Source organism: Carassius gibelio, chromosome A7 (genome assembly GCF_023724105.1).
Source record: "Carassius gibelio isolate Cgi1373 ecotype wild population from Czech Republic chromosome A7, carGib1.2-hapl.c, whole genome shotgun sequence".
Classification (NCBI taxonomy): domain Eukaryota; kingdom Metazoa; phylum Chordata; class Actinopteri; order Cypriniformes; family Cyprinidae; genus Carassius; species Carassius gibelio.
This window is the reverse complement of record NC_068377.1, coordinates 38,780,749-38,803,844: the sequence shown is the minus strand read 5'-3', so window position 1 is coordinate 38,803,844 and position 23,096 is coordinate 38,780,749. Positions and strand designations below refer to the sequence as shown.

At 35.8% G+C, this 23,096-nt stretch overlaps 1 protein-coding gene and 1 pseudogene across 1 annotated transcript; both read left to right on the top strand.

Annotated features, from left to right (window-relative positions):
* The first annotated feature begins 5,516 nt into the window (after positions 1–5,516).
* Positions 5,517–12,344, top strand: LOC128017807 (uncharacterized; annotated as a pseudogene).
* A 3,835-nt stretch (positions 12,345–16,179) lies between these two features.
* LOC128017808 (uncharacterized) lies at positions 16,180–23,039 on the top strand. The gene is made up of 9 exons (XM_052603371.1): positions 16,180–16,420; positions 17,975–18,029; positions 19,200–19,264; positions 19,394–19,676; positions 19,978–20,111; positions 20,217–20,249; positions 21,445–21,727; positions 21,864–22,000; positions 22,971–23,039. The coding sequence occupies exons 2-9, from the start codon at positions 18,019–18,021 to the stop codon at positions 22,973–22,975; spliced, it is 951 nt and encodes a 316-aa protein (XP_052459331.1). The 5' UTR covers positions 16,180–16,420; positions 17,975–18,018; the 3' UTR covers positions 22,976–23,039.
* Positions 23,040–23,096: the final 57 nt, after the last annotated feature.

The following is a 23,096-nucleotide window of genomic DNA, read 5'->3' as shown; positions in this document are numbered from 1 at the left end:
TTAATATACTTAATATTTAATATTCACAGATTAAAGTTTGGTATTCATGAAGTTATGTGCATTTCTTAGAACGAATTCAAGCAGGATAAATGTCAAGCCTGTGCCTGAGTCTGTGCTTATATTTTCTAAGCTACATGGTATTAAACCATATTTTAGATTTGACACATTTAAAAGGTGTGCAGTATTATTTATATTATATTAATTATGCGTTATATTATAAAAAAAAAAAAGTGGTTTACTTTGCATCAGAGCATTAAAAGTGGTAGCCTATTTTAGGGGGGGTAGGCTACATGGATAAATATACAAAATGTCAATATTTTCCTATATTTTAATTTATATTGTAAATATTTAATTATATTTTTTACTTTTAATAAAACAACATGCATTTTTGTTATCCGTTACATGCATTTTTGTTATCCGTTACCTGTCCTTTATTTTGACATAACTTATTGAGAAAAAGACATTTGTCTGTAAACTGATTAAGAAATTGTTGTATGTTTAAACGTGAAGCAATGTATAATTTTGTTCCCATTATTTAGGCCTAATTTGCCTAAAACAAGAAACAAATAAAATTAAACCTCCACGATTAAATCTTTGAAACTCTAAAGAATGGACGGATTAATAAAACGCCCTCACGTTTAAACTCAAGATTTCTCATTATAATCAACAAAATTCACAAGATGTAAAAAATAGCTTTAGTAATTGACAACATAATTGATTTTAAAGGGAGCCTTCTTTACTTGCTTTTAAAGTAGGGTAATATCATATAGCCTAATATATATATATATATATATATATATATATATATATATATATATATATATATATATTTGATTTTTAAATCAATATTCAAATTATGAAGAAATTTTAAAAAACAAGTTTTAACGTAGTTCTTTATCATGCATTTAGCAGTCAAATTTATAACTGCAAAAAAAAAAAAAAACAGTACTGTTATTATCTTAATGCTGGAAAGACCTTTATTTTTATTTTTTTAGTTATTTATTTATTTATTTAATACTAGCCCATCATGCATCTAACCATCCACTCAGCTTTAAGAGCTGTTCAGATTAAAACTGCCAGCCCAGCAGTGAGTCAGTGTCATGGACGGAGGACCTGTTAATATATTTTCTAGTTTAAATTTACATCTTGTTATGCCGCTGGTTTATTTTTTTTATTATTTTTTTATTATAGAACTTATTTGTAAATAGAGCAGAAACTTTCTGTGTGTCTACACCGGACACCAGAGTTGTCATCTGTGCCCCACAGCGAAAAGTGTGTCTAAACTTGATGACATCACACTATAGTGTCAAATCATCTGAACACAGTTTCAGAACATTTCATCATAAACAGAACGAGCATCAGTTCACTGATGGGGATCGTGTCCAGTGTATCCATCACTGGGTTCTGCTGTCTTTTGTTGGATCGTTCCACTTGTGTCCAGTGTAGACCTGGCGTGCATTTTTTATTTGTTTTATTTTTATTGTTTTATTTTACAGCCCTGTTTGTTTTTATTAAATATCTGTATTGACTGCATGGTCATATTATCAAATTATTTACTGCCATGCGACCTACAAAAGTAAAGCTTGGCGAGTCGATGAATGAGCATTGCTGCAGGTTGATTTTTGGCGGATGTGCTGTGCTTGTGTTCGCGTGGTAGTCTTCGTTTCGTCAGGTTAAACATCTCTCTCACTCGCAGCAGAGTCTGTGAGCAGCAACAACTTCCCCTCCGCGCGAACTGATACCAGTAACACGCTCCGCCTTCACTCCGTGAATAAAGTGTTTCAGTATGTTTGAAATGTTATGTTCATAACATAGCATATAAAATAATAATAATAAAAAAATAACAGGAGATTATTTCCCTATATAACATGTCAAACTAATAACATTGTAAGCATTACATCTTTAATTGCTGCTTTCTGCTGTGAAAATTTGGTTTATGATGAAAATAACAGTACATTTTTGTCAGTTATTTTATCTAAACAGATCGATTGACTTCAAGATTTCAAAATCAGATAGCATGCTGATAATGTAAGATTACATTTGTTTGAATGCATTTTTGCGAAAACGATTGCGTGTGAATCTGTTTAAATCATGATATAACCCGAAAATAATCAGTAAAAGAAACAGAATAACTCTTAACATCCTGCTCGATTCTTGCAGTCATTGTAACCTTCTGATCAGGCTATTACTAAATGATTAACATGAATTCTTGCTGAATTCACCTATGGTGCCTTGTTTATGAATGAAACCACGGGAAAATGAAGTGAACAAAGGACAAAGTTCTTACTAACACAATCTGGATCTTCATTAAGAATAAAATCGGTCCACTCATTCCTAATGTTGGCTAGCATATTTAACCACTAATAACATCATGCTAGTATGTTTTAACATGTTATGCTAGGACAGGTGTCAAGTTTTGCTAATGATAGACAGCTCAATGAAAGTCTAACTGTAAAATAACCATCAGAAGATTATCGGTAGCACTTTATTTTACAGTCCTGTTCCTTGTGTACATACTATGTACTTATTATAATAATTACAATAACTACGTAATAACTAGGTACTAACCCTGAACCTACCCCTAAACCTAACCCTACCCCATGTAGTTACCTTGTGTTACCAGAACTTTCTTACATAAATAAACTGTAAGTAATCTATAAGTACATGTTAGTACACGTACTGTAAAATAAAGTGCAACCAGATTATCTTATGAAAGAAAACAATAAATCATCAAGTTAAGCACCTATAATTAATTGGAGAGTTGAACAATCACATGAAAACATATTTTAGCATTTCTTCTTCCTGTAGGAGATTCACCAGATCAACTGACTGTCATAAAGAGCTTAAGGAAAAGTGTGAATGCACTCAATGTCATTTCTATGGACAGATTCTGTTTACTTTCCAAGATTCAATTTACTTATACTAACAAAGAAAATACAAAGTTTATATTTCTGAATTACTTTGGTTATTTTAACTTGAATGTGTATGTTGACAGACACATCTGAGGAAAAATAAAGGCTAAAATAAAAGATAAAAGGAGGAAAAACAGGAAAGACTCTATGCTCCACAGTCTTTGAATTCAAGACACTTAAAAATAAAAATAAAACAATGTACGGTCAAAGAACAATTGCAATGCGTGCAATTAGTTTTGAAGGAGTATTGAATTGCAAAGAAAGCCTCCATATCATGTTTACTGAGCACTGCATTTCTTATTTAAAGTAAACACACCTTAAAACTAGCTGCTCAAATGAAAGTAATGTTTACTTTGGATACTCTCTCTCTCTTTAAACTGATATCAGAAAACCACATAGCATTCAAATCATGTTTTCCCTTTTACGGCAGGAAAAGTGTTGATATAAGAACATAAATATTGATAGTATTATTTTAAAATTAAAACATCAGCACAATGATTTTTACACTGATCAGTAAATGTTACTGAACCTTATCTGAATTCAACTAAAATCCTGTGTTTTGAGTTTTATCAATAAAAAACAAAACTGCTGATTGTTACTTACAATTATTTTCTGAGATCAAATTATCCATGTTACTTTTGAAAAACATGTGGCAATGCAAACAAAACTAAACAGTTCAAATTTACCCAACCATAGAGTTAAAGATCCTTGTTTACATCCTGATAGCAAGATCACAGATTAAGCATTATATTATATAATAAGATTATATGATAAGTACATTTGCATAAGCAAATTTTGTTCAAGAAAAAGGAATGAATAAACATTTCCCTTGTTTACACATTTTATAGGGAAGCATTTGCTAAATTTTCACTCTCTTTTATTTGGACATGAGAAGCCACAACTGTGACTGAATCAATTAACTCAACCAAAATGAGTGAGTGCATACTGTGTTAAAACAGTATTTATAAATAAATATGGATTTATAAATAAATATGATTGAATACATGACTTATCAATGAAGCACTTTACAGATTTTTTTTATTATTATTTTTTTTTTTTACCAGCATAAAAAGTATCAACATACAGTATATCAACATACATATGAGTGAAAGCGCTATCTCTTCACCTACATTTTATAATTAATTAAAAAATCCAATGTATTTTTCAAAAGAGAACAGCAGTAAATAAAAGTGTTCATCTTAGTTTATCTGAAATATCCTGATATCTGATAATAACATTAATAATAGCAGACTCAGTAATGGAAACTCAACTATGCAGACAGTTCAAATTCTGCTGTAAAGCAGCACTTAAAGACAATTGATTCATTGTTCAGATCATGTATGCATTTGTTATATGCATCACATTTAATGTATGGACTAAGCTACAATACAACTGTACAATAAGCCACACGTTGTTATAGCATTTTCATCTGTAATTTAATGCACAAATAAATGCAAGCAATGTGCATTTGTACTAGAAAAATATGAGCCATTTTGTGTTGGCTGGTAAAGAACATATGAAAATGGATCACCTTTCAATATCCATTAAATAATTAATTTTACATTCTGGTATTTATGAACTAAAGGTGGACTTTAGCTGCAATATGTGCTTCTTTTCTATTAATATGCATGGAGGTGGGGAATTATGTAAAAAAAAAAAAAAAAAACTCTGTTTACACTGCATACACATTGGTCACGAGATGTTCACACATAAAGTGTCTGATTACAGGATTTCAAACAACAAAACATGGCACTAGAAATCCTATGGGTTCTGTTCACTATGAACAAGGGATACATGAACTGATGAAATGTCTAAATTGAATGCACTTTAAATAAAAGCATCTGTGGTAAATGTAAAGTGATTTTAATATGAGAAAACCACACCACTGCCAGAAAATAAGTTTTATTCAACCACATTTCAGTGCACCCATTCCTACCTGTGCTTCAGTAAGTCTTGAAAATGAACATTAATCAGTATAAAGAGAAGCAAAAGTACTGTTTCATCACATAAATTTTGAAATCCATTGCATTTTTGGCTGCTGTTGTCAAGAAGATGAACTATTGAAATAGTTCATTAAAATCCTGCTTGTATTGTATTATTGTATTGTAATTACTTGTAACTTCCTGATTTATACAGAAATTATCAAAATTCTGTATTTAATTGTCTTTTATCAGAATAAAGGCTTACAAAAAATGGATAATCTTGCTATAGGTCCATTTAATGTTGAATATTCAGATATCAGAAACATAATTCGGTTGGGAGGGACTTATTCAGCAATAAATAAGCATCATTTCTGAGCACAATCTTATTCAACTAGACACTCTTCATAAACTGCTGGTGTGTATTCATTTTTATATCTACAATAGAAATTTTTAGTTTGAAATGTTTTGTCAGGGCATAATATCATTGATGTCTATATATATATATATATATATATATATAGAGAGAGAGAGAGAGAGAGAGAGAGAGAGCGATGACTGATAAATAGAATAATAGATAAATATACACAGATATATAGATCAATAATAAACATAGCAAACAATTATGAACAAATTTATCATGTCATTTATTTATTGAATAAATGTATTATTTTGTTTAAAAGCAGAAAACTGCTGAATTGTGAAGCTCTTCTGTGACGTTGATATAATGATGGATTTCAGGTGAGTAGAATATTAATGCACTCTCTACAGCAGGTCAAATTATTATTGGAGGGAAAATAAATCTAATTTATTTATTAGAGTTTTAAATTAATCTGGTATCACTTTCATCGCAACCAACACCCATCGCATCAATCGCTGGATGTTTTTATGCATACAGGAAAGAAATGTCAGAGGGTTTTGGTCAGAGAATACAATAATGGGCCCAATTTTAGCTTTAACTTTTACCAGTATAATGTTGATAATTAGTAACTAAAACCCTAATGAATACATTTTGTACCCCTCTCTACCTAACTGTCATTCGCACGCATCTGCCATGTTCTAAAATGTTTTATTTGCGTTTGTAGTTCTAGAAAAGTTTAGCCATTAGTGTGCATTTATCCACACTAGGGTTGTAAAGGTATGGGATTTTCACAGTATGATAATTGTCTTAGAAAATCCAACGGTTTCACGGTATATGGTATTAAACAATCAAACTTTTTTTTTTTTTTGGGGGGGGGGGGGGCACAAATGTTTGACATTTGAATGTTTGAAATTTAATTGATGTTTTAAAACGTTTATTATTTTATGTTTTCGCAAAGGGCTGCACATCAGAGATTTACTAAATTAAAATGAGGGAAATTATATTTCCCTAATGTTTATATAAATTATTATTATTATAATTATTATTATTAATATTATTATTAATTTGTATTATTATAGAAGTAGGCTACATTATAGTACAATTATACATTATATTATAGTAATGCAAAAAGTATTCCCATACTAGTGCTAATTTTAACTACTATTTTGACGTGGGATTGAGATTAGATAACGGCCTCTGTCTCTGATGTTGTCTCCGCTGTACGTGTGGGTGGAGAAGGAGAACAGTTAGGGGCCGTTCACATATCACGTCTTTTGCGCGCTCAAGTTCGTTATTTCAAGCTCATAATGGAAGTGACGTGCACGCTGTGCGACACTCTCGTTTTTTCCAGGCGAGTCCACACCGCATCGAGTTAAAAACATCTCAACTTTCAGAATTCCGCAAGGGCACCGCAGGTCATGTAGCTTCCTCACCTTTTCCATAACAATGTTGAAAGCTCAGCCAAGATGAAGGAACAGCTGATCATAGCTGTATATGGATTGCCATTTTTAAATAAATTGATCAGCAGAGCTACTGCAAGCAATTTTTATCATGCAAATCCATTTATCCATTGCTGAAATTTCCGCGTCTTCATGGAGAGAGCAGGTCATGGTTGCTTAGCAATGGCAGACGCCTCAGGAGTGCAAGTGCCCGAAGGCATTTTCCATGCATTTTTAGGTGCGATATGTGAATGGCCCCTTAGGTGTAAAGTTGTTGCCTAGGCGCAGGTGAGATTATGTGTCGGTTATTTTCTGTTTAAATGTACACGGTATGATAATCATAAATGTTTATATCACGGTATATTGGCATATCGGTATTTCGTTACAGCCCTAATCCACACTTTAAAAATTTACCTGAAATTGTAGACCACCCAGGGACCTTTGGCATCCTCTTTCCAGGCCCAACACTTAAAGCTATCTCTGAGCACTTTTTTTTCAAAAGCATTTTTATACAGCAGGGAACTACACTGCGACCAGAATGGTCGCATATGCGACCTTTTGAAATGACATTGAATTTTATGAGGTCGCAAATGTAACACTGATTATTTTTGTACCTACCTTATGTTTTAGGCAATATGCTATGATTTACTATGAGCATTTATTAAAACAGAAATATGTATTTTAAGAATATTTTTTATTTTTCAACACATCAAGTTGGCTTCAGCCCCGCGATGCGGAAAAGCTGAACTGAGTAGCTGGTTACTCGCGCGCTGTGTTCGGTCTGCACGAGAGAGCCACGTTTCACGGACAGCAACACTGAACCGAGCTCTCCTTCGATGTTCGCGTCCTCTTGCACCTGAATGAACAAATACAAATCGCAGTTTAAACAAACAGAAAAGGATGCGAAAGAGCTTAATTCAGGACCGTGGTGTTCTGGTGTTCAGGGCGCACGCAGAGACGCGTCTCAAAGTCTTCTTGCTTTTGTACCGACAAATAGGCCTATACTAAATATGTCAAAATACTTGTTTTGGAAAGTGTGTTCAAAAAGTCTGTGTTTATGTCTTAAGTGAAAGTAAAGAGTTTGAAAGAAATCGGAAGTGTATCATTATAATGGATGCACTGTCTCTTAAAGTGACAAAGCCTAATTTACTAGCTCTGCTATCAGTTTGTTTAATGTTAATTCAAGAAAATGAAAGCAAATCACTCACTGCTCTTGACTGAATTACTTTGTAGTTTTAACAAGAATTTATCCACAGTCAATCCAAAAATCTGATATAATTCATTATATTGTTTTACTGGTGGGTGCAGGACACTAGTTCATTAGTTTTAGTTTGACTGTGTATTCTATTTTACAGTGAAGACTATGCATGCTATTTTAAATTAGTTTCTGAACACCTACAAACTTAAAAAAAAAAAAAAAAACATTGTGTAAATGGCACAAATAAAAAAATAGAATGAACATACAGTAAATATTAAACAATTTAAAACAGGGCCCACTGTACAACCTGCACCAGGGCCGCTCTAACCCCAGCTACGGCCCTGGGTTAAGGTACCAAAACGGAGCAATGCACTGTGTGCACTGTAAGAAATAAAACAAGAAGGCATGTGGTTTAAAAAATGGCAAGTAAAATAAAAAGTACATCTGAATGCAATACAGTTTCATTATTATCCTGATCGGCTTACTATAAAAAATTTGTGCGACCAAATCATGTTTTGAACCATTAACTGAAAAAGTTAGTCGCACAAAGTGCCACCAGTAGAAAAGGTTAGTGTAGTTCCCTGTACAGTACCTTTTAATCTAACATTATACAATTTTATACACAAACTTTATTTCTCTGATAGCATATGTCAATCATGGAGATGTCTGTTTGATGTCTGCAAGACATTTTTTTTTGAGTGTTTGCTCATCTGCAATACGTCTATAGGACATTTCCTTTTAGATGTCAAATAGATGTCTATTTGATGTCTTTAAAATGTTTATGATTTAGAATGTATGTAAAACTGACATCTTAGGGACATCTATCAGATGTTTGTACACAGCAGATGCTTTTCAGCATGTAGTGATTTTTAACAGACATCTTACAGACGTACTCACCACCGATTCGTACGTATTTTACAAGGTGGCTTATTCGTACAAATTTGTACGACCTCACTCGTACGATTTTATATGATTTGTCTAAACCCCAGTGACGGTTAGGTTTAGGGGCGGGGTCATTTGTACAAATTTGTACGAATTGTGCAACTCGTAAAATATGTACGATTTGGCACAAATCTTATGAATTTGTACTAGTGTGGTCGTATGAATTTGTACCAATAAGCCACCTCGTAAAATATGTATGAATTGCCGTGAGATTGGGTTGGGACACCGCTAGCATGCCTCATGGTGCGGCGATTTCTCCAGTTCAAAATAATGGGGAGCGACATGTTTTTATGAAGTATAGTGAAGTACAAAATTATGATTTAGAATGTATTGAAGTAAAAGTTTTCCCAAATTAAAAATACTTGAAAATTAAAACTACAGACACCTCAAAATTTTACTTACAGTAACAATACTTATTTAGTATCCACCACTGTTGTCCCATCCTATTTGTGACAATGTGTTGTTATGTCTCAAATCAGGATGGCCATCCATGTGATTTTGTTTCTAACACTTTTTACTGGGCTGCGTGTCGCCGGTTTGACAGGTATGTTTAGGATAATACAAGTAAAAATGCCTGGATTTAAAAACTGATTGATTATTGATTGAGGAATTGATATTGATTGATTGGTTTGTTTGTATTGCCTCAAACCCACCTGTATGTATATATATATATATATATATATATATATATTTTTTTTTTTTTTTTTTTTTTTTTTCATATCATATTGAACAGGGAATCTTGCTCTTAATGCCAAAGTGGTGCAGTCCTCCTTAGGACACCCACAGGGAGCTGCTGAACATGCAGTAGATGGAAACAGAGATGCAGATTACGGGAAGGGCTCATGTACTCACACTAAAGCTGAGTTTTAACCCATGGTGGAGAGCTGACCTTGGAAACGTCTACAGTATAAGCAAGGTTTCCATCACTAATCGTGGAGACTGTTGCAAAGAACGACTCAGAGGAGCTCAGATTCGCATTGGTAACAGTCTGGAGAACAACGGAAACAACAATGAGCTGTAAGAAATGTTTCGAAGGTTTAATCCTCTTCGAATGTTTATGTTCTATCTAGTTTAACAAAACAGGAGGCAAAATTGTACCTCCTCTATAAACCAGCCACTCAGCAAGACACTGTCAAGAAGGCACACCATACTTGTTTTGTTTTTTTCATATTGTGATTAGACATTTGTAAGTTTAGACCATTGTGTCTTATAGCAATATGATATAAAACATGAACAATCATTTCGAATTTAAAGAGTGCTAAACAAAACTAATTTGATTTCAGTAGTTTAATAAACATTTTTTAGGGATGCTCATTGTGTTTAGAGGCATCTGGTTTCCACTTTAACACTGTTCTTTATGTATTTGCAGAGTTGCCACTGTTCTCACTGTTCCCGATGGCACTGTAGAGTTTGCGTTTGAGCCTGTTAACGGACGATACGTCAATATTTTTTTACCTGGGAATGATGAAGTCATTACTCTGTGTGAAGTCGAGGTGTTTGCAGGTGAGGGACTGCGAGAGAAGAAAACTGTATATAAGTGATATCATTTTTTTAATGTTCTTATCAATGTTTTGTTTGTTTCATTATTTTATTAACAGAAGAGGACAAACCATTGTACATTTGTGCTCCAAGTAAGTTATCTACATTACCGTGAATGTTGTCAGTAACACACATATATTATATTATTTCAGAGCATTTGCTAACCAATAAGTTATAATGCACATCCAGACAGTTGTTTTCATAAAATAAACCCAGACAAGATGATCAGAACCCTGGCTTATAAAACGGCTACTTACCACCAAAAAAAAAAAAAAAAAAAAGGACACAAAATATTGGTTTTAGTTGAGATCAGATCAATTGTAATAAATGCAAAGATTCTGTGAAAAACAGTAGCTCCTGTTCTCAGCATTAGATTTCACCCCCATGCACTGTTGATTCAACGTGCACATCACACACAAAATTGAAAACACTTCAGAAGTTGTCATCTAATTGGATGTATTATACAGGATTTCCGGGAGACGTGTTTTGCGTTCATTAATGTTATGCCTGGTAACAAAGATGCAGTGAAGCCAAATTCCCTCATGTTAGAATTATGCATCATTTTTACAACTGTCATAATGAGCGCTTAGTTTGAGACAAAACTGTTCTAAATTCAAGAAGGACTGGTATTAGATACCCAGATGAGCAGTCTGTTATACATCATTGCTATTAATGATGATCATTATTTGGAAATATCAGATCTTGGAATATCAAGAATCAAATATCCCTGAGCCATGTAATAATCATTTGCATTACATACTGTAGCTTAGCATTATTTTGTCCATTATATTGGAATGATATTTTAGTACATTAAATAAAAAAATAATAAATAATATATATATATATATATATATATATATATATATATATATATATATATATATATATATATATATATATATATATTTATTATGTTAAACAGGGAATCTTGCTCTTGGAGGCAAAGCTGTTCAGTCCTCCACATACAGTAATTTAGCGGCTGCTCAAAATGCTGTCGATGGTAACCGGGAGTCAGTGTACGCGCTCGGGTCATGCAGCGTGACTAGCGGGGACAAGGACCCCTGGTGGAGAGTTGACCTGCTGGACGTCTACAGGGTAACCAGGGTTAGCATCACTAATCGTGGAGACTGCTGTGAAAAGAGGATCGAGGGTGTTCAGATCCGTATCGGAAACAGCCTGGAGAATAACGGCAACAATAATCTCCTGTAAGTGCTGTCTCCGTCTCTTAACACTTATGCAAATTGTTAGAAAAATGAGTACATAAGATAACATTACTTTTAATTAATCCTTTTAATACAAACTTGCCTTTAATAGAAGTATATCTGATACAAGCCTCTCTTTTTCTCGGTCTCTTCACAGGGCTGCGACTGTTGGGCCCGTCCCACTCGGAGACACAAAAACATTTGAGTTTAAGCCTGTTAAGGGGCGATACGTCAACCTTATTGTGCCTGGACGCAATGAATTCCTCACTCTGTGTGAAGTTGAGGTTTATTCAGGTGAGAGATAAAAGGAGAGAGATATGGTGTGTAAAAATTTGTATGTGTACTTTTACAATTCATAAGATGTGTTTATGCCATATCGTAATTATATGATAAAAGTGTTCACATCCTCTTAGAACGCACAATTACAACTTTTCAACTCGTACCACTACCACCTGACCACCTCAGATTCATTAGTACTATGTTTAGGCATATATTTGATTATGTCTCTGTTGCCTTAATTACTATTTTTTTTTTTTTCTGATTTCATTGCCAGATTAAATGGAACAAGATGATGTCACACCTCAGTTCAAGGATTCTATAATCAAAATTAATCAAACTTCTGTTTTCTGAACAATACTAATAGTGTACGTTTTCATTTGACCTATGCAGCTTTAATCATTTAATCAAGAGCTCTTTTGATGCACAATGAGAAATGTTTTGAATGGTGACTGTTTAAAGCTTTGACATTCTTCACTTCAGTTTGCAGCAGGTTGTGTATTTACAGCCTGAACAAACCCATCTTTATTCATCTTTGCTTTCTACATGAATAAATTACTACTGCATTGCATGTTGTATTGCATTTTTCTGAATCAAAAAATCATGTGGATGTTTACAGTGAGGAGGAAGTAAAGTGATACGAGGTGTGAGGTTAAAAGCATCCAAAACCAATTTGAATCATATATAATTCTGCTCTTCATGCACACATCTGACTTTAATGACAACGGTAATGAAAAGGTTATTCCTTAAAACCTTGTGCTATTGTCTGACATTAAAAGTAAATAAAAACTTTAAACAGTTACATACATATCACAATACACTTTCAAATATGGCAATTTATATTAACTAATGTGACGGGAGGAGCACAAGACAGACAGTGGGCGTGGCGTCAGGACTCGGAGAGGCTTTTATTAAAGGTCCCGTTTTACGCACTTTTTTGAAGCTTTGATTGTGTTTACAGTGTGCAATATAACATGTGTTCATGTTTCGCGTGTTAAAAAAAACACCGTATTTTTCACACAATTCGCCTATCTGTATACTGCTGTTTTCACGGTCACAAAAACGAGCTGATGACTTCCTTGTTCTATGAAGCCTCTCCTTCAGAAATACGTGACGAGTTCTGATTGGGCCAGCGGTTCCTGTGTAGTGGTTCGACAGCAGCTGAGAGCAGGCTGACCTCCTGGCAACGTGATTGGGCTAGAACGCATGTGCTGGAGATGTATTTATAGTCACAGGAGCGTTTTTACTGACGAGATGCGCATGAAAACCGCATTTGTTTTTTTTTTTGCACAGCCCTAACATCTAGTTAACAAAGCTAAACAGCATTGCCCTTTGTGTAATAAGTTACAGAAACTGTTAAACGCACCAACTTAAATAATACAATACACTTACCAGTTGAGGTCCATAAACAACGCCTTCTCCAGACAAAGAGGGAACTGCTCCATCTTTCAAGAATAATCTTTGTGCAAATCCAGCATTAAACTGATTGAGATTGAGGAAGTTGTCCTCAGCAAGCTGTCCTTAGCAAAATGAGCTGCACATAGTTTTACATATGCATTATAATTTTCGGGAACCGTGTTAAACATAAATTGTAACCAATAATCTCAAAGTACAGCATTCCTGGGAAGCCCAAACAAAGGTGATTGGACTCAGAGATGAAAAAAAACAGCGTTTCAACTACATTGTGACAAACACAAACAGCTCTTCCTTCTCTGTCGGAGCGCAACAAGACCACGCCCCCTGTTTGAGAATTCATGTGGGCGGAGGTTAGTCAAAAAAACGGTTTTAGTGACGTTATTACTGCAGGAACTAGAGGGCTGTAGTCCAAACGGGTCGATCGATGTTGGCGAATTCTGTACCATAAAACATCTCACTTGCCATTGAACTTTGACCTTTAGAATTTTACAGATATTATTTATACTCTAACAACATTACACACTAAATAAAGTTTAAAACATGGAATCACGAAGAAGGGGACCTTTAACAAAATCAAAGAACAAGGGGATAAAAGGTGGCCAAAGGGGGAGAGTGTCCAAAACAGGGAATCCTAGTGTCCTCGTCGTGCTGCAGGGTTCATGTGGGTCGGGCAGTATTCATGGAGGAAGGGTCCAGGTAAGGGGCGGAGTCCGGCGGCCGCACGCGCTCCCCTCTTCGGTCCGGGGCGCGAGGGGCGGCGGCTTCCTCTAGCGGTCACATCACTCTCGTTGGCCGCGGCGCTGGTAGGGGATGGACGGCCCGGCATCCTGGCCCGTCGGTCGTGTAAACGGGTGCGGTTCTCCGGATCGCGGGTCCGGCAGCTCACGTCTTCTGTGGCGCGGGAGTCCCTCAACACACTCTTTCTGGACCCACGAGGACACCAGTGTGCATGCACAGGGAAGAGATCGGTCTCCCGAGGAGAGGCGCGTTGGGCTTTTAAACAGCGGCGGTGATGAGGCTTCATTTCCTTCAGGTGTGTCCCATCACACGCCGCCAGCCCTGACTCGTCCAGCGCCCCTCCTCTCACACACCCACTCCAGTCGGGAGCCTGGTGAAGGGCAGCAATTTAGGACGGGGTGCCGGTGACAATCAGGGAGGAGGCAGCTGACACGTCACACTAAATACATTATTTTTCATAAAAAATGCACATGCTTATGTCTACTATACAAACAACATATAGCTATACATTTATATTCGTTTCCACAAGTTTATGTCATACCTCAAACTCTTATAATCATTATAAGTGAGAAAATGATTAAATGTTTAATTGTATACATTTCTGAATTAGTTTTAAATTCAGTGATTTTAATCAATTTTTTGAAGTATCGAAAATACATTTTGGTCCAAAAATAGCAAATACCAAGACTTTATTCAGCATTGTCTTCTCTTCTGTGTCTGTTGTGAGAGAGTTCAAAACAAAGCAGTTTGTGATATCAGGTTCATGAACGAATCATTCGATGTACCCAGATCTTCTTGAAACAGATCACCAAATCGAACTGAATCATTTTAAATGGTTCCCATCTCCAATAAGCATTAATTCACAAATGACTTAAATTAAAATTAAATTAAATTTATGCATTTAGCAGACACTTTTATCCAAAGCGACTTACAGTGCATTCAGGTTATCAATTTTTACATAGCCTATCATGTGTTCCCGGGGAACCGAGCCCTCAACCTTGCGCTTGATAGCACAGTGCTCTACCAGTTGAGCTACAGGAACACTCAAGCTGTTAAATTTTAATGTGGCTGACACTCCCTCTGAGTTCAAACAAACCAATATCCAGGAGTAATTCATTTACTCAAACAGTACACTGACTGAACTGCTGTGATACCAAAATGTATTTTCGATGCTTAAAAAAAAATCTAACTCATTTGTGTGTGTGTGTGTGTATATATATATAGCAAAAAAAAAAAAAGTGTGTGTGTGTGTGTATATATATATATAGCAAAAAAAAAAAAAAAAAAAAAAAAAAAGGCAGTGAGTATAGCAAAATAAAGTGAACTGTGGCATATTATACCCAAATAATTTTCATACAGTTGATTACTAATGAAACTGATAAAAACAAAAAAAATTCGGACCACCATTTTTTCCACTTTGACCTCACCATGCTTTGTTTATGTTTTTTTTCCAGAATTGCTAATGCAACCTTTTAACATCACAGACTGAACAAAATTAATCATTGCTTGGTAATTGGTCAACAAATTATTGACAGTTGTCTGAAGTTTTCATTTTATTGCAATCCACTACATATCTTTCAAAGTTATCTGATATTAGGATGATATTAAGATAAATTTGTTCTGACAGTCTAATTCGGAGTCCCTCTCATATTTATTACAATTTTCTAAATTAGTGCAAATAAACTGTGATAATGTTAGAAATTTTGAAGGTGTCTGAATAAAATTTGGTTTGACTGTATATTTAATTTTACAGTGAAGACTATGCAGTGCTATTTTACATTTAATTACTCTGTTTCTGTACCTGGACACTTACAAACTTAAAATAAAAATAAAAACAAACACTGTGTAAATAGCACAAACAAATAAACAGAACGAACATACAAATTAAACACTTCAAACTGGGCCCACTGGTACAACCTGCACCTGGCCGATCACCCCAGCTATGGCCCTGATCAGAACACGCTCGTTTTTAGCTCTATTATTGGTTGCCTTTATTTAATTATATTTAGGGAAGCACGATTAATCGCATGAGTGTCTGGTCAGTAAAGGTAAAGCTGGTTCTGTGATTAGCAGTAAATGTCCATCACCTGCTTTCAAATGAGCAGCACTTACAGAGCCGTAGTTTGCTGACAAGCCTCGCAATGTTGCGTTCATAACCGCATCTGAAGCGATATTGCGTGGCTTGTCAGCAAACTACGGCTCTATATATTAAGTGCTGCCCCTTTGAAAGCAGGTGATGGACATTTACCACTAATCACAGAACCGGTTTTACTAACGGAGACACACATTACAATCACATGTGATTAATCGTGCAGCCCTAATTCGATTCCTTGTTCTTTGTCCTGTATAAATGTGTATCTGTGTATCAACGGCAAGTTAAGTACCTTACTTTGGAGAATCTTATCAAAACATATTTTAGCATCTCTGCTTCCTGTAGGAGATTCACCAGATCAACTGACTGACATAAAGAGGAAAAAGGTACATGCACTCAGTGTCATTTCATTATATAGATTCTGTTTGCTTAAACAAATTACTTTCCTAGATTCAATTTTCTTACTAACTTCTACAAATTACTTGTCACTAACCTGAAGCTGTTCTTCTAGCTAGAAGATACAGTATTGTTCTTGTATTTCTTCAGTTGTTGTGTGGGTTTTTTTTTTTTTTTTTTAAACTAGAACTGAGTTTTGTGTTAGTTGGTAAAGAACATATGAAAATGGATCTCCTTCAAGACCCATTAAATTAACTTCACATTTCAGTATTTGTTGAGAACTAACCAAGCTGATGAACTAAAGGTGGACTTCAGCTGCTGTGTGACCGTATTTTCTATTTATTCACCACCTCCAGGCATATTACTAATCACTTAAGCTTCACAATATTAACTGAGATGGTGGTTTATTCCATTTAATATTTAAAAAGTACAATACTCAATAGACTTTCAAAATGACTTCTATTCATTCTTTCTGAAACCCTCTATTTCCAAAGATGACTGGTTTCTGTGTGCAAGGTCTTAAAACACTGGAAATGAGTATGTTGTGCCAGTGATATTTAGTGAGGGCTACATGCTTCTCCCTTATTTAATGAGGTAAACTCAATGGAGAGGAATGTTAACACATTATGGTAACGTGAGAAAAATATTAACCTTTGCATGCAAGATCTTCACACTAACAGTGTGGTTTTAGAGAATTTGCCGATCATAATGTACTGCGTAAGATGGTGCTCAACGAATGTTTTGAGCCCAAGCTCCCTGACCATGAACCTGATGAAAGACAAGATCTTCTGTACCTTTTTATATACGAGTTGAGAGGGGTAACAATTAGCCCACATTGTACTACCAAATTGAGGCGTTGTAAATGGGCAGTTATATTTGAGTTACACAAAATGCTTTGGTCCAACTTTCAGATTGGTGCAATTAAAGGGTTAGTTCACCAAATAATTGTCATTAATGATTGACCATGTCGTTCCAAACCCGTAAGGCTGACCTTCATCTTCTAAAGACCGTTTAAGATATTTTAGATTTAATCAGAGCTCTGTGTCCCTCCATTGAAACTTTTTGTATAGTATAGTCCGTGTATACGCTATGACTAAAAAAAAAAACAAGAAACTTAATTGTTTGGCCTTCTGAAAGTATGTTCACTTTCTGTACATGTACTCAATAGTTTGGCAGGGGCTCCTTTTGCTTTAATTACTTCCTCAATTCGGCGCCGCATGGAGGGGATCGGTTAGTGGCACTGCTGAGGTGGTCTGGAAGCCCAGGTTTCTTTGACTGGGGCCTTCAGCTCATCCATTCCATTTAGTGTTTACAACATTTGGTTGTGAGGGACTTATTCCGCAATAAATGTATTAAAAGTTTAGTCAACTTGATACTCTCCATAGACTGCTGGGGAGTATTCATTTTCATAGCTACAAAAGTAATTTTGGTCTTGAAGTGTTCTGTTCAGGCATATTACTTTTTTTTTTTTTTTTTTAAACATGGGATACATTTTTAATAACCAATTTCTCATCGTACAAAACCTGCATTTTGTTTAACCGCAGGTAACTTCTGATTTGTGAAGGTCTTCCTTAACGTTGATACATTTATGGATTTCAGGTGAGTTGAATGTTTGTGCCCTCTTTACAGCAGCTAAAATTATGATTTGGAGGGGAAATTTATTGGAGTTTTGAAGTGATTTTTATCACAACCAATCGCATCAGTGTTTGTCATTACAGATAAGGAAAGAAAGGTGAGAGGATTATGGTCGGTGAATGCAATAATGGTCCCACTATACCTCCAAGATAAACTTCAAAGTGCTGGAGCTCTAGCTCTAAAGCAAGAGCTTTTGTCTCAATTGTGCTGTGTAACTTTGGCTTTATGAAAACCTTTTTTGGAAAAACTGCAGGATGATAAATATCCATGTTCTCTTGTAGTAATACTGCTCCCTCCCCAAATTAACTCTCATCCTAATGCAGTTTAAATGAAAATCTGGCGCATTCCGATAGGGGTGTAAAACAGATCTTTAGTGGACAAAAGCGTGCTCCCACTTGTTAGACCATACTAATTTCCTTTCATCGAGTAAATCAGTATGGGGGGTTTCAACACTACAGAAGTTTTGACCGAAACTTTTAATACCACACACTTCAAAAAACATCTGTTCACAATTATTAGCTAGAAATGGAGAATCTATGGCAGAAACCTTAGATTCTGATGGTCGCGCACTTCGTTGACCCACTCTTTTTGTGTGTTTGTTGGAAATTCACATATGTCCAACCACAAAGCACCCAATCTCATTACAAATAAATTAAATTGACAGGCCGAACAACTTATTTTGTTTTTCTTCTCGAGCAAATTTTTATACAACATCTTAATCTAACTTTATACAATTTTAAACCACCTATATTTCCAAGGTGGCACACATACATCATGGAGACATCTATTTGACGTCTGCATTGACATCTGCAGGAAACTTCTCTCCTGAAGTATGTCTAAACTCTTCTTATCCAATGTCAAATAGACATTTAGAAAATGTAGAGGCATCTATCAGATGTTTCTACCAAGCAGCAGAGGCTTTTCAGATGAAGCAGTCTTTAACAGACCACTTGCAGACATATCTAGGTTAAATATGAACCGATTAAATGTGTAACCGATTCCCACATAGGCTACTTTATTGAGGCTTATTTTGGAACTTGGCTTTTTCATTGTGCTTCCAGTAAACTGTCCTTTTACAGCAGATTCAGTTTGCAAACCGTGGTCACTCACCTATCCATTTATGTCTTGAATCAGGATGGCCGTCCATGTGCTCTTGTTTCTAACCCTTTCTACTGGGCTGTGTGTCGCTGACTCGAAAGGTATGTTTGGAATGATAAAAGTGAAAAATGCCTAGATTTAAAAACTGATTATTGATTTGAGGAATTGATCTTGACTTATTGGCTTGTTTGATACCTCAAGATGGCTATCAATTTCATGTCATTGTGCAGGGAATCTTGCTCTTAATGCCAAAGTGGTGCAGTCCTCCTTAGGACACCCACAGGGAGCTGCTGAACATGCAGTAGATGGAAACAGCAACTCCAATTACGGAAAGGGCTCATGTACTCACACTAAAGGGGAGTTTAACCCATGGTGGAGAGCTGACCTTGGAAACGTCTACAGTATAAGCAATGTTTCCATCACTAATCGTGCAGACTGTTGCAAAGAGCGAATCAGAGGAGCTCAGGTTCGCATTGGTAACAGTCTGGAGAACAACGGAAACAACAACCAGCTGTAAGAAATGTTTATCATATTCCGATGTTTGTGCTATCTAGTTTGACAATACAGGAAGCAAAGCTATACCTTCTGCACAAACCAGCTACTCAGCAAGCTACTGTCAAGAAGACCTACCATACTTTTCTTTAATTAAGTTTAGACCATTTTTTTTCTTATAGCAATGTGATATAAAACCCGAAAAATAACTTGTATTGTGGAAGGTGCTATACAATCTCATTTGATTTCAGTATAGTTTAATTGTTTAGACATGTGTTTAGAGGCATCTGGTTTCCAATGTAACTACTTTTTGCATTTGCAGAGTTGCAACGGTTCTCACTGTTCCTGATGGCACTGTAGAGTTTGCGTTTGAGCCTGTTAACGGCCAGTATGTCAACATATTTCTACCTGGGAATAATGAAATTCTTACACTGTGTGAAGTTGAGGTGTTTGCAGGTAAGGGACTGAAGTCGACAGTAGAGGGTTTTTTTTTTTTTTTTTTTTTTTTTTTTTTTAAATCGTATTAATGGTTTTTTTTTAATATTCTTTTTTTATTAACAGAAGAGGACAAACCATTGTACATCTGTGTTCCAAGTGAGTGCTCTACTGTAAATGTTGTAACGCATACAGTATAATCTTCCTGAATATTTGGTAACGAAGAAGGATAATGTACAGTACATCCAGACAGTTATCACAAAATAAACCCAGACAGGCTGATCAGAACCCTGGCTTATTAGACAGATACTTGCCACAAAAAAAGGATCCAAAATATTGAGATTTAGTTGAAATATATTATCAACTTAATTGTAAAACCCAAAGCTTCTGTGAAGAACAATACCTCCTAGTCTCCACATTATGAACCTTTTGACTGAACATCTGATGCAGATCACACAATTGAAAATGCTTCAGGAGTTTTGAAGCTGTCCCCTGATTGGTTGTACTATATAAAAATTCCAGGAGGTGTGTCTTGGATTCTTTACAGTTATGCCTGGTAACAAATAAGAAATGGGCCAAAATATCGCCTTGCTTGGTGTCAATCAATCCCTGTAACATTCAACTTTGAGCCAATGTTTGTGCAGTTTGAGTAACGCGACAAATTATAGTGCTTGCAGAATCATTGAGTTAAATATATAAAATCTTTTTTATAAAAAGACCCCATATACCATATCCTCTGGACTACAAGTCGCGCTTTTTTTTTTTTTTTTTTTTTGCCTGATGCGTCTTATACTTGGGTGCAACTTCTATACCAAAAAATATGGTACACTCCTCTAGCATTCGGGAAATAATGCACCCCCCCCCCAAATGGACTCTGTTAATGCGTCCAAGTAATTTACACAAGGTCTGTTATGTTGGCCATTCAAACAGCCAAGGTTCCCAGACCTAATGCCGTCAGTTTGAACATCTGGCTACGTGAGACTAAATGGCTCCTAGGAAAAACTAACAATCAAGTTCAGTCTAGACAAACCATTTAGAGATGATTCAAAGTTATTCTAATTACATGGCACACCAAAAAAATAAATGAACAAAATGCATGGACCAACTGATTTGAGACGAAATTCCAGAAGGAATTGAAGTATACTGATTCAAAGTATACTGTACCTTTTAAACCTCATTGACATCAAGTCTTTATTTGGAAACCTCATACATTGGAATGTCTGGACTGACCAGTCTGAATCAAGTATCCCAGAGAGCACTGTAATGATCACTTGCATTACATAGCCTAGCAATATTTGTCCATTTTGTAATTGGATTATAAATTAAAGTTATTGGCTATTACTTTGTTAAACAGGGAATCTTGCTCTTGGAGGCGAAGCTGTTCAGTCCTCCACATACAGTGACTTAGCGGCTGCTCATAATGCTGTTGATGGTAACCGGGAGTCATTGTACGCGCTCGGGTCATGCAGCCATACTAACGGGGACAAGGACCCCTGGTGGAGAGTTGACCTGCTGGACGTCTACAGGGTAACCAGGGTTAGCCTCACTAATCGTGGAGACTGCTGTGAAAAGAGGATTGAGGGTGTTCAGATCCGTATCGGCAACAGCCTGGAGAATAACGGCAACAATAATGAGCTGTAAGTGCTTAATACCTACACTAAATTGTTAGAAAAGACGTAAATAAGATTAAATTACTTTTAATAATGAATGCCTGTAAGAATGAAGTATCTGTTACGCCCCTCTCTTTTTCTCTGTTCCTGTGTCTTTTCACAGGGTTGCGACGGTTGGGCCCATCCCACTTGGAAACACAAAAACATTTGAGTTTAGTCCTGTTAGCGGGAGATACGTCAACCTTATTGTGCCTGGGCGCAATGAATACCTCACTCTGTGTGAAGTTGAGGTTTATTCCGGTGAGTGATAAAAGGAGAGAGACATGGTGTAATTTGGTGGTATACATTTTAAAATTAGTTGTTCACGCCATATCGTAATTACTAGTAAAATGCATAAACATCCTTGTAAAAAATGTAACTAACTTGTGAACTGGGAGTTTTCTGAGAGCTACAACTTAGCACCTACTGAATCTGAGGTGGTCAGGTGGTAGTGGGACATGTTTAGGTGTAATAGTCCAAGGGTGTTAACAGCTCAAAGTAGAATGTTATCTCATTCACAGTAATTACAGCTTGGGGTGAAGGCTTTTTTTTTTTTTTTTTTTTTTTTTTTTTTTTTTTTTTTTTTTTTTAATTCCAAATCACTACATTATATTTTCCAGTGATCAGCAATCGCTGTTTTTAAACTCCCTCTAAAAAGATAAACGCACCGACGCGAATACACACCACTTCAATTTCTCTCTCGAATAGGCAATATTTGAGAAAATGGTGTAGCGATTTCTAATCATCTGTGGGGATTGCCCCCATCAGTGTCTACCGCAGTTATCGCCCTGATCAGACATGCTGTGGCACTATCATGCACACTGTAATGATATGACGTTAGCAAATATAAGTGTGGGTGTTTTTTTTTTTTTTTTTTGGGGGGGGGCAAACATTTGAGTAACATGACGTTAAAGTGAACTCCCAATTGAATGTAAAATAAAACATTATTACTGTTAAAATCTTTTGCCAAAAACTTACATTTGTGTCTTTGTTCGCTGCAGCAGCAATGTTACTGAGATAATTCATACCCCTTCGTTTGAAGTGTGGTTCCGAAAAATCTTTGTTTGAAGGGCTATCTGGCCCTTACCCCCACCCCTCCAACCAAAAGAGAATCGAGACACCCCTTCACGTGAATGCGCGAAACGGAGGGAAGGGGAAAGGGGTAGAATTGGTATTGGGCTTATGTCTCTGTTGCCTTAATGACAATTTGTTTTCTGATTTCATTTGCCAGATTAAGTGGAACAAGATGTCACACCACGGATTCTATAATCAAAATTAATAAAACTTGTTTTCCAAACGATACTAATGTGTGTGTGTGTGTGTGTGTGTGTGTTAACTTGACCTATGCAGCTTTAAT

Bases quoted from the DNA above. Each gene is read 5' to 3' on its own strand.
- LOC128017808 (XM_052603371.1), top strand. The intron at 20,250-21,444 runs GTGAGTGCTCTA...TTTGTTAAACAG, and splicing joins ATTGTACATCTGTGTTCCAA to GGAATCTTGCTCTTGGAGGC. The intron at 21,728-21,863 runs GTAAGTGCTTAA...GTCTTTTCACAG, and splicing joins AACGGCAACAATAATGAGCT to GGTTGCGACGGTTGGGCCCA.